Here is a 12,907-nt window from a genome sequence, read left to right on the forward strand (position 1 = left end):
CGAAGGATTCTGCCTTTTCCCAGTTATGGCACGTGGTTTCAGGCAATGCTGTTTCGGATGAACTACGTCAGACCGGCCGGATGACGAGAAGCCGGATTGTTTGCGGATAGAATGTTCGCGTGGTTAGACTTACGGTAAACGGAGCGAGCGATAAGTTGCGAAACTCGGCGAGTTCATTTGGAACAGAAGCAGAAGTTAGATCGTTTGGGGCATAGATCGCAGTGGAGAAATTTCAGCTGCTACTGTATTCCAATTATTACTCGTTGTTATTACTCGTTATTATTCTTTCGTATATTTTCCATGAAAATGTTAGCCAAATTCTTCTTCTACAACTTGAATGCTATAAAAAGCGATTCTATCGTAGTAACTGACTACAGGTTGCTGGTATCGCTGGCAAAGTTGAAAAGAGTAAGTTGATTTTGAAAAGGGTAAGCCCATCGTAATCAACGTTCATTAATTATCCATTAATTCGTTATTAAAATATTTCTGTCGTCTCTCAATTTCTTCGATAACATATAGATACAACACCGGACGTTGTTAAGCTAATAACGATAGTACGAAAAGTACTCTGTTACCCGAAATTTCCATCTCGGAAAACCTAATCGTTATCGCGTTATTGCCTTTCCCACACACATACACATATACACATATACACATGAAGTATCAAATATTCATGGAAGAGACCGAAGAGAACGCTGCTTCCTCCGCGTAATTCCACTTCAGACGAGTATAATATACATTATTGGAAGCCAGGTCGTTGGCTGTTTGCGTTTTGCTTCGAATACCCGGAGAGAAAGACGTTTTTCGGCCAAGCTAAATATGCGTACAACTTGTCTCGCCCGGTGCTCCAACCACCGTTGTTTGCTTTAACGTTAAAAGCGTACCCTCTCGCTCCGAACAGGAGGAACGTTTATGCGAAAAGTTTGCACGTGCGTATCCGCCTATCGTACATCCAACCATCTTTCTTCTCTTTTCTTCGCGTGCAATTATCTTCCAACATAGGTTCGCAGACGTTCATATTGCCGAAAGCACGGAATTCACGTTCCTAGAAGTTTGGTTGTAGAAATTAAGACGTGTTTCCCTTCGTCGCGAACGGATAGTTCTAATAACGTCGCGCACGAATATCGAGCAAAGTATCTGACAAAACGAATGCATGTCGTATATTAGTCGATCCACGAGTACAAAAATTGGCATTGTCCTTGTCTTTTCTTTCCATTAATTACGAACTGTTTGAATATTGAAAGACAATGCTATCTGGAGTTTTGTTCAAAACGCTTCTATCGCTGTTAAGAATATTAAAATTGTGTTATTTTTCTTAAATATTAATATACAACATTGAGATCGATCCGATTGGAATTGTGATTTGTATGTATATCATTAATACGCGCGGCAAATGTGCAGAATATTTCACGTAACTAATATCTCATGGAGCGGTCATAACTTTGAAACGATTAAACATAGAAGAATCTTTTTTTTCTAAACATAAAATATCTATTTACATTAATTTTTAGATTAATTTTTCAAGCTAATTTTTCAAACTAAAGAAACTAAAGAGAGAGAGAGAGAGAGAGAGAGAGAGAGAGAGAGAGAGAGAAAAGACTTGGACTGCTCCATTTAAAACAGAAAGGTGGTTTACGGTTTATCGTATCTTTTTTTATTTTGTGTCGTTTCAAAGAGATAAACCGTTCCAATTAGTTAAGATATTCGTTATGCTAAGTAGATAGTCGTAGAAAGAGCGCAAACGAATTTAAAAGATCGTTTAAGAGATCACTTTGCATAAAAGAACATCGTATAAACAGAGTGATTTTATTCCTATTCGGTATTCGTGTAGTTATAATAGTTTCAAGTTTTATCGGGGTAGTATCGAGGTCTTCAGATACGTATACTTTTCTTTCTTTTTAATTAATCATACATTAATCGTTAAAACGAAATATCTATTATACGAGTTTTCTATTATACGGATTTCTGTAAAATCCCGTCGTACTAATCTCGTAACTTTATCACGTGATAGTAACATTTGTTAAGTGTTATTACGTCTGTCGGAAAATTCTTGCCATTTCTCATGTTCATAGACTTTATACGTACGCGTGTATACATTACCAGGTGTTTCCTTCGTTAACTTGAGATTTAATAACCGCTATTATATACGACCATGCCTCATGGTCTCGGCAATTTAAACATAGTCGTAAGATATTTAAGAATAGAATCTATGTTCGCACGACGCTTTTTACTCGGAATTACCTTGCAAACGATCTCTTAACTTTTCCATTCGTTCAGAGGCGCTCGATACGCACGATCGGCCAAATATATTCGGAATCATATATTTCGTGGAATCTAAGAGCCTAATGGTCCGCGTCCGTGCGATCAAATAACGGAGGATCTAAAGAGAATGATTCAGAAAATAGAGATTCATCGTCTTTCCGGTATCAGACAGGAAACATTTTGTAATCGACAAATATTAATAATTGTTTTAGATTTTAAACTTGTTGTTGATGTTCGTTCCACAACAATTGATTCGCGGCTTCTTTCGGATTTCGACGGTGTTTTTAACAGTATTTAACAATACAGTTTCAGATTTGCCCTGAAAAAGTGAACTGGAATGTTTGCAACGTACTATTACAGACGTACTATTACGATTGTAACTCGAAGAACCATAAATACACGTTTATCATTGATAATTGTGTTACACGTAATGTTATTTAAAACGCGTGTGAAATTTTTAGTGCGATATTTGACAGGTTATCCTAGTTACTTTCACGTTACCCTCTCAAAGAGTTAAAAGAGCCAGCTTAGAATTCTGCCATCTCGCAGAGAAAAAAACATCTTTGTTCGATGACGCAATGGCGAGCGAAACTGATTTTCGAAACTCCGTGGATATAAAAAAGAGTTACAATCGATATCGATAACATTGATTTTGATTTCAAGAGAACGATTCCAAATTTTTGACTTTGTCTCGTATAGAATAAGCAAAGCTTGAACAAAACAGTCCATACCCGCGGTTCTTTGATCCGTCACTCAAACTAATAAAAATCTCTTATTTAGTTTATTCAAAGATATACCGCGGTGCCCTAAAACAACATCCCAAAGACCAGAGAACAGAGAAACCAGACAGAGGCATCAGCTGGAACAAACTCTATCCACCAACTTGCCCAGCGAATCAGATCAGCGAACCTAAAATCTCCGTAAGCATCCGTGAAAGCTCACGGATAGCCTGACTTTGGCTTTTCACTCGAGAGCACGATGCACGTCGATACTCGGGTCCGTCGATACCTCTTCCGCCAGCTGTCTTCCACCTTGGAAAGCTCGAAGGCCGTGCTCGTGTTCGAACACTTGAAACAGACTGTACCCGAACGGTTTCCAGGCGTGTAGCATGCTCATAGGCAGCGAGCGCTGGAATGGAAGTCGGTGAGCCAGCGGACGAGGACGTGGACCGATCGATAGGCAGGCTCAGCACGACTTGCGGCATCGGCCGCCTTTCAGAATCGCTCAACTCGAGCGTTCGCGACACGTTCGAAGCGACCACTGCTTCTGCAGACATTTACCAGCTATCAAACGTCATCTGGACGGCGATCAAGGGCGTAGCGATCGTCAGCATTATCGTCACCGCTCTGGTAGGGAACGCGTTGGTGATCGCCAGCGTTAGAAGGCATCGGAAGCTCCGAGTGCCAACCAATCGATACGTGGTCAGCCTAGCAGCGGCCGACTTCCTCGTCGCGGTCTGCGCCATGTCTTTCAACGCATCTGTCGAGCTGACTGGTCGATGGATGTTCGGAAGGATCATGTGCGATGTGTGGAGCTCGTTGGACGTTTATTTCTCCACTGCCTCTATCCTTCATCTATGTTGCATCAGCGTGGATAGATATTATGCTATAGTCAGGCCGCTCGAGTATCCTGCCATCATGAGGAGGCTCACAGTGACTTGTATGCTGGGCAGTGCCTGGCTGCTGCCTGCTTTGATCAGTTTCATCCCTATATTTATGGGATGGTACACTACCGAAGAACATTTGGAAGAGTTGAGGAAGAATCCTCAGGTAGAGATATTGGATAGTTTTTTCGGCATCTTTATTTCGGCTTTTGAAAAATGTAATCCTTTTATCCGGTAGCGAAGGTTGGATACAGACAAATTTTCCCTAATTATCTAGAAAGCTGTCGCCATCTTGAACTTTGATGATTTTTTTAATACGCGCTGTTTGGGGGCACGATTGTGAACAACTTTCTTCCAATCTTTATGCAATCGCTGCTATTAAATACCGCCAGCGCACAATTTCCGTACATAGTATTACTATAATGCTGTACACGGTATGCTCGCGTAACAGGTCGGTACGATAGTGCGATCCGATAGCCTAATAATTTTCATCCTGCGTTGATGTTAAATAGCGCGTATATCGAGTTTACGTGTTTGGTCCAAGTACTACGTTTAGGTATTATCCAAGTTTTGAAATCGTACGCTTTAAAATTCGTTCCTCGCTTCGCTTGAAATATGACAGTTTCGGTCAGTACTATAATAACTAATTATACGACAGTCAACAACGGTAGAATACGGTATCGGTACTCATCCACGAACATACTACCGATTTCTCACCATCACCTGTACTAGTAACTCTGTAACAACTGTACTATAGATCAGAGATTGGTTGTTACCTTTCCTTTCCTTTCCTTTCCTTTCCTTATTTTTTCGAGGAATGGAAACGCATTTATACCCACCAAGATGATATTGAGCAACGTGAGTTCATAATGTGTGCGTAACATTCACTAAACACATTATTTCTTTGCTTTATCGTTATTTTGGAAGAAAAGAGGATGGCTTAGGACAGCCTGGAACAATTTACACATCCCTAAATGCATTCTGTATACATAACGATCTCTGTATAACGGACAACTGAAAAGATGATTAGGCGAAGGAATGGGGGACTGATTGCTTATTTCTGATAGACCTAACACAATCATAAGTGACGGACAGATGGCAGTACCGTGCATCTACTAGAAGAAGGTAAGACAAGGTAAAGGAATGTGGGCCTGATTGGTTATTTTTGAGAAACCCAATAAAATCACGCGGATAAGCACGCATATTGGCCGAAAAAAAAAGATTTTTCTTCTTAGAAATGGGATTGTTCCTTAAGAATTTGTATGTATCCGTAGGATTGGTTAAACGGGGGAGGAAATTGATTATAATACAGAAGATTAATGACGATGAAACGCCAAGAAAGAGTCGTTCGTCGAAGTTTGTTAATTTTTACGATGGATTCTTTCACGTGATTTTTACCGCTTTGTTAGTTCGATGCTGCACGATTGCGGTTCTCTGGTTCGTCTTATCCTCCTCTGTTTCTCCTTCAAGTAAGTTGCACCGCTTACGTTCCGAAATATTTTCAAGATGAAAAGCGGTCTTGTCGCTTTTGTCAATATAATATTTTTCTGCTCATTTGTATTCTACGATTTCCTTCCTCGATTTATTCTTTCCGTTCCCAATGTTTAATCTTAACTTTTAACGTTCGTCAACGTGGTAAGTTGTCTCATCTCCAACTTGTACTTTAAATATCTTCTCGCGTCTATAAATTCTCTTGTTCTCCCCATTTTTATCCCTCTTAACTTTACTCAGAACCTCTCAGCTCTCCGTTCTTAAATCAATTCCGTCCAACGTCTATTTTCGATTTCATCGTTCTCGGTACTGTCAACTTCCTGTTCCTTTACTTTCAATTTCATTACTTCAATTTCATTACTTCAATAATGAATTACTTCCTTACCATTAATTCCTTTCTTTCCATTTCCAATTTCCTCTTTCTCATTTTCAATCTTCTTATTCCCCCTTAATCTTATTTATATTGTGATTTCTCCCAATGTTACGAGTATCTCTTTTTTCCCAACGCCGACTTGCTACCTGCTGTCAACCTTCGTTTTATCGTTTCTCGTGTATTAATTTTCGTTTCCTTCTCACGATATCCCATGAAAGGTAGAGAGAAAAGGAAAACGATAAGAACACAGAATACAGAATTCTATTTAAACGTTCAATTAGTACCTATATCAAAGATTCAATTCTTTAAACGAATATCTTAGTAATAATAACTATACAAAATGTTCTGCATCTTTTAAAGTAGATTTTATACAATTTCGTTAACAGAGAATAGTTATCACAGCTATTTTTGTACAACCATTCCAGTTTCTTTACAGTACATTGTATTAAAATTCCTCTTTTAACACATTTCGCACCGGTCACATAACAATAGTTCCTTTTCATGTTATCGTTCAACCGCTGCGCTGCTCGTATAAAAGTATATGTACAATCTCTTTTTTCATATTTAATACTTGGAAAGTTACAGCAATTCTTTTACCGGCTACAATTTTTAATTGGAGTAGAAGAATTTTATAGAGAACGACGACGAGAGAAATCTTTTGCTAACACGTATTCGCGTTTACTAGCACGGAACGATTAAAGATGTTTAAAATAAGTCGTACGTTATTTACTTTTCCAGCGCGTATTTAAAAGAAAACTAAAAAAAAAAATTAAAAGATCCCTTTACCAATACTTGAAACGAAAACAAGTATTCTAGTAGATGGAAATATTATAAACTAAACATATTTATCTGAAATATGTTATAGTTAAATCTAAATGTCGGGCATAAACCGCCATCAGGTCTCCAACTATGAAATCACCCAGTTTTTACATTTCAATCATCTTCTTATCCTTAGAATAATGAGCTGTACCTTCCTATATCCTTAGAATATGAGCATTTTTCACAATCAATAAAATATCCAAATACATATTTTCTACTATTTTTACGTTCAACGAAATGTATCTGCTCCTATTTATTTATTTTTCTTATAGTTTTATTATTAGATGTAAAGATTACAATAGCATTGGATCATGGTCCTTTCTTAACTGTAGTTAACAACAACACGGTAGTAAAAGTAACGTGGGTAGTAAAAAAAAAAAAACAAAAACAAAAAAATAGCATGGTTTATACATCATTTTCCAATAATCGAAGCTGCGGTTAATAAGTTTCTGATTAATCGAGGTTTTACCGCAAAATACCGTCGTAGAAAGGAGCTGAATGGCAGGTCGAAATATATTGCTCCGATAATACAGCAGGTACAATGAACCGTTCGCACAATAGACGTTCCGTTAATCGAAATTCTCCCAGTGGTTTCGACTTTCATATTTCTCTGTCCTTCGAACAGTAGCTCTTCCATAGTCTATGTGCTTACAGCGGTTTCTACATACTTTATCGATTAAAATATCGTTACATCGTTCGGTTTCAGTTTCTTTTCGTACTATTTTTCGTACTGTTTTTCGCACTGTTTTCGATGAAATATCGAGTATATCGACTAAAATTGAAAGAAATTCTTGAAAGAATTAATAATACGAATTAACGCATCTCAAGTTCGCTGATGGTTCAAAATAGAGCTAACCTCTAAGCTAATCGTCACTAAAATTTGTTTAAATACTACTATTCCAAGCTATTTCTGCTCTTTCGAAGCCAGGACACAGATAGATATGTACGGACCAACTTGAAACATCGGAACGTTTTAATGAAATTACGTGACCGATTCGTCTCGCTATTAAAAAGAAAAATGTTTGAAGATTAAAGAAAAGAAGCAGAGAAAAGAATTCGATCAGACTCTGCTTCTTTCAAAGAGATGCCATACTTTCTCGAATACGTTCCAAATAGAAAGAAACTTGTTAGAAAATCCACTACGAGTTACTCGAATAAATTTATATTTAAAAATATCTTTCATTTACGATTACGACATTTTCATAATTACTTATTACAAATTAAATTATATAGAATAGGACCGAAGGGTGTTCTAGTTTAGCCACAATCAATATTAACCGCGAATATATCTAAACACGCGGACAAAATATATTTCCATCCAATTAGTCAAAGATTCGACTTCACCACCAGAAACGAAACAAAAGATTGCATTAAAGAATCTGTCACTTTCAAAGTTCTCGTACAAACTCCAAGCAAAATAGTTTATTTATTTCTTTAAAAAACACGCTGATATACAAATATTCTTTGCTTACTACAATCAGACCTATCCTTGAGCTCCTATGTGACCGACTCGATCCTGCGATCCTGCGATCCTGCGATCCTGCGATCCTGCGATCCTGCGATCCTGCGATCCGGCGATCCGGCGATCCGGCGATCCGGCGATCCGGCGATCCGGCGACCCGCGATGAAAATAACAACGACCTATAACAATAACGTCCAACCTTCGATTAAGTGCTTCGTAAAATACAACGCGAATTCTTGAAAAGAAGAAAAAGAAAAAAAGAAAAGGAAAAAAAAAGAAAAACGTAATAGAAAGTAAACCACGAATTCCTCGCAATTCCCTTTATTAAAAGAAAGATTGACACTTTGTGCGTGTGTCGATGAATCAGGTGTGCAAGTTCGAGGTGAATCGACCGTACGCGGTGATTAGTTCCTCGGTTTCCTTCTGGATCCCCGGTCTCGTGATGATCGTGATGTACTGCAAGATCTACAAGGAGGCTGTTCGTCAAAGGGAGGCGCTCAGTCGTGCCTCGAGCAATACCGTCCTAAACAGCGTTCACTTGCATCGGGCGTCCACCTCGAGACATCATTCCAGGGCGTCCCATCAGTTGTTGCTGCATCCGAGCGACGCCAGTGACTTTGGCAGACCTGTGTCTTACAGAACCGCCGCGGAGTTGAACGTGGAGAACGGTGAGTGAACACGCGGCTAGTGAAACATCAAAGGTTTCCCCTCTGTATATAAGTACTACGTCTTTGAATACGGACGGTATGTTTGACAGGTTTAAGGACAGCCTCGGTTTAAGGACTGCACCGAGCTTACAGTACGGACGAAACGTGTTATTAGTGTTGCAATCAGCACGAGTGCTGAAAATTGGCTAATTTAGAATATAACAGAGAATATACAACAGAGCTTGCACTATCCGAACTAATTGCGCAGAAAAAAGTCGGATTGCGGAATTTTTCGGATAATAGAACGAGTAAAATTGCGACTGCGTTTTATACGAAAAGTGATATAAATCACCTACGTCTTTACGTTACAATACACTATTAATAAGTAAGTATTAGGACTTGCACTTTTGTGCATCATACCGTCTGTACCACACACGGTCGTTCCTATTGCTAATTGTTGCGAATGCTATCGATTCGTTATTACTCGTCGCTGTTTTCGCTGCTGTTAAATCTCCTTTCGATTCGTTCGATAATTCATATCACTCGCATGTTGAATTAAAAACGATAACCTGATCGAGGAATACACAGAGGGTATGATATAGTTAACTATGTATATTTAAAATATTCGTTTCCTTTTACCGTTCGATGTTGTTCGATTGTTGTTAATAATCGAACGTTCGAATAGATTCCGAATATACCGTATCAGTTTCAAGTTTAAACCTTGGCATTTGCTGTACGACGGCGATGGACTAACGGACTGACTAATGTAATGGACCACCAAGTAATGAATCGAAACATTCGTCACTGAGTATACAGGGTGAAATAACTTTAATATAAATAACACATGATATAAATTGAATTGATTGAATTGAATTGAATTGAATTGATATAAATAATAAATAAACGTACATTTGTACTCCTAGCATATTGCGATGCATTCTGCACATTCTAGATAGATCCCTTCGTAAATAAATAATGAATAATTATTAAATATACCGAGTTTGTTCTAAACTAAACTAATTAAATTATAATTTTTATAGAAACAGAAACAGAAGTACTAAACATGTACGAGTTCGTTCGTTATTAAGATGACACGATTACCATAGAAACACGATATTACTACAAATAATACATGGATTTAGGTTTTTACACAGGAATAAACAATATACAAATAATAAGAGTTTCTCTCGCATTGTTTCGTACGTTTTCGAAAACTCGATCATTCTTCCCAGAACCTTGTTAATAAAAGCAGCTTATTCTAGCTTTAGCTGCCAAAACAGTGTCACGTCACACCACCAGCGTCAACAATAGCCGATCGTCTATTTCCACTGCCGGTGTCTTTCCTTATTTTTATTCAATAAGCTCTCTTTCTATTCCTACTTCTGGCGAAACCCAATATTCTTGTCGTCTTGCACGCAGGATCCTGAATTCGCGTTATTTATCGAGGATCGTGAATAACGCCATCGTTCTTCACCCCCATCTTGTCACTATTGCTGATCGTACGAAACAAAATCGTAAATCTGTAGTTTCGACGTTCAACATGTCGTACATTATAACGTGAGATTGCCATTCTGTCCGTTTCTCAATTGTTTGTTAGCGTAGGTAGAAGGTAGATACGATAGGCATCAAAGAGCTTGCTTGTTTGAGAGAGAGAGAGAGAGAGAGAGAGAGAGAGAGAGAGAGAGAGAGAGAGAGTATGTCAGCAGACACGCGTGTAAACCATGGTTTCTCGAGTCTCAGCGCGTTTTACTTTTCAGGGATATCGTCGTGCTACAAACATCTCGAGGAAATAGGATCTAAGAATAGATTTCCTTTTCACTTAGTAATTATCCGTTCTAACGAATACTCAACTTTGGACATTTTACATTCTTCTGCATATTATATACCACGTTTTGTGTATTTGTATATCTTTAAATTCCCCAAAGTGTAATCACTGTAGCAACAAAAATCCTTTTGCCGACGATTGAATTCGAGCGTTTCCTTTCGTTTCCCTTCGAATCTGCAATTTCACTCTTGACGGAACGTTCTTCGGAACGAAGATGGCATGCACGTGGTCGGGCAAACGTTTTGGGTCGCTTTTAATATCGGATGGAAATCGCAGTCAAAGCGAAGGGGAACGAGAATAATCGTGGAACGCGTCGCTGAAAAAGCGTGGGGCCGCAACTTTCGCCGCGATTTACCACTCGTGCCGTAATAATACATTCCAACGGTACCAATTATGTATTGCTCGATCAGAAATGACGTACGATTGATGTCGAAATTACCCGCGACTGATACCACGTGCAATTTTTCCATCCTTCCATATCCTTTTTTTCTCCGCTGCTTCGTCGATGGTTATGCCACTTTGTTTGGAATAAAAATCAGAACGATCGGATCTTGTTCCAGGCATATTGCTACCATTTATATCGAACGGTAGAGGACAGAAAATTAAGTAAAACTGAATTAAAAATTAAAAATTAAAACTGATTTCGGATGTATGACCCAGTGCGATTCGCGCGTTACGTGCCTACTGTAGCCTGCTGGCAGCCTGCTGTATCGTCAGCGTATTGTTATCGTTAATTTAAGATAAATTCCTATTATTACTTGGAAGCTGGTATTGGCATGTAAAAATTCATCACATACTACATACGAAAAAGTATTAACCTATTTATGTGGATAATTAGTTTGTGGAAGATGTTTGAAATTGTAAAACTCGTCGTACGTCGATGTCAGTTTTCTTTCGAAACTGTAATCGTTACTACAATCAGTCTGCGATACATACTGAGATTAAAATATTTTCTAAACTAACGATTTCGAAACCGTTCGCTTTTCACGCGAACCAATTTTTTATACACTGCCTATACAATGGTTTATCAATAATACGCATGCTCTGTTCATAATTCTGTATCTACCTGCATATACGTATATCAGAATATGAGAATTTTCATTTCTTACATATTTTAAGTTGCTTGACACGTTTTATTACTTTATGTTAAAATATTAGAATTTTCATTTATTTTCTCCTTTTCTTTTTCTTTTTTTATCGTAAGCCGTCTCCAAATTTCCCGATATATATTTCTCAAAATATGAGAAATTTCATTTTAAGATCCGCTGTCCGCTTTTACTTATCGCTAGTATAATTAATTATAAGACGATCAAAATAAGAACGAACGCCTTGTTTATCGACCCTCGAATCGAGTACATTACCGTTTTAAGTCATTTGCACAGACGTGTATGTGATCGGCTTAATGCGCCGTGTCGCGACGTTTCGTGAACGTAATTCGACGGGCAGACGGGTAAAAACGTTTTCTCGGTACCGACACCGACCGCATTCAAGGAGAAACTCGAGCCCGATGGGAACCAAGTCGCCTCGCAAGGTGCCAATCATTGTAATGGAAATAAATATCCCCTTCAGCGTGTATGTGCAGCAGTTGGATAGTTTTTGGACGAGCTGTGCAGTTTCCATGACAGTGTCTGGCAGGCGAGAAATTTTGTCTCGGCCGTCGCGTCGATGTATTTACATCTAAATTTATTTCGCCTAAATTAACACCGCTGGGAGATTCGCCGCTCGTAATAAACGCACCTTTTGTTATCCTTGCCGAAAACGCGTATCCGAGCACAGGAAAGGCCGACCAAAAGAAAAAGAAAAAAAAAAAAGAAAAAAACGAACGACAGAAGGCGATTTAGTTTTCGCTTTATATTTTCGCTGATTTATCAGCGTTTGCGTTTCTAACGACAGGGAAAGAATGGGAATTACGGTATACGATATTAAAGAATACAATAAAAATGTTTCCTGTCATTTCGATATTATCATTTAATCACTGCTTGTGTGAATCTCAGTGCGCCTTTCACCTATCGGTATCTAGTCCATTTTCAATTACAACGATTTTCCAAAATATCAAAAATAATTATAACTACCATATATATATATATATATATTATGTAAGTAATTATGTTTTAGTAATGCAGGGTAATAGAAAGAATTTTAGGTAATGAAACAAATGTAGACTGCAAACACATGGCGGAATATCCGAAGAACGATCACGACACAATACATTCTTAAACAGGAATGAAAGTATTCTTAAAAGAAGAAAAGAAATACTGTTTTCCTCTAAATGAAATAGCTCGTAAACAGGGTAGAAAAAATTGCGACTAAAGGATCGTTCTTAAACGTCAGAGTAGCCGCTATCATCTGCCCATTATCCGATAAATGCGGCTGTTTGTCCCTTGCTCGCCGTCCCATGCTAGATTATGTTACAGTTTCAGCCACC

The 12,907-nt window shown here is 38.3% G+C and overlaps 1 protein-coding gene across 10 annotated transcripts in view; it reads left to right on the plus strand.

Moving 5' to 3' along the window:
- LOC126874125 (octopamine receptor beta-3R-like) overlaps nucleotides 1-12,907 on the plus strand; it is a 108,080-nt gene that overhangs the window by 77,137 nt on the left and 18,036 nt on the right. For 6 of the 10 annotated variants that reach the window (XM_050635812.1, XM_050635811.1, XM_050635816.1 and 3 more), the window contains 2 exons: nucleotides 3,043-4,031; nucleotides 8,378-8,678. The exons of the other annotated variants lie outside the window; for them this stretch is intronic. In XM_050635812.1, coding sequence (XP_050491769.1) covers nucleotides 3,396-4,031; nucleotides 8,378-8,678 — 937 coding nt within the window. In that variant the 5' untranslated portion in view covers nucleotides 3,043-3,395. The remainder of the gene's footprint in view (nucleotides 1-3,042; nucleotides 4,032-8,377; nucleotides 8,679-12,907) is intronic. 10 annotated transcript variants of the gene reach the window in all.

This window comes from Bombus huntii, chromosome 15 (genome assembly GCF_024542735.1).
Source record: "Bombus huntii isolate Logan2020A chromosome 15, iyBomHunt1.1, whole genome shotgun sequence".
Lineage (NCBI taxonomy): Eukaryota > Metazoa > Arthropoda > Insecta > Hymenoptera > Apidae > Bombus > Bombus huntii.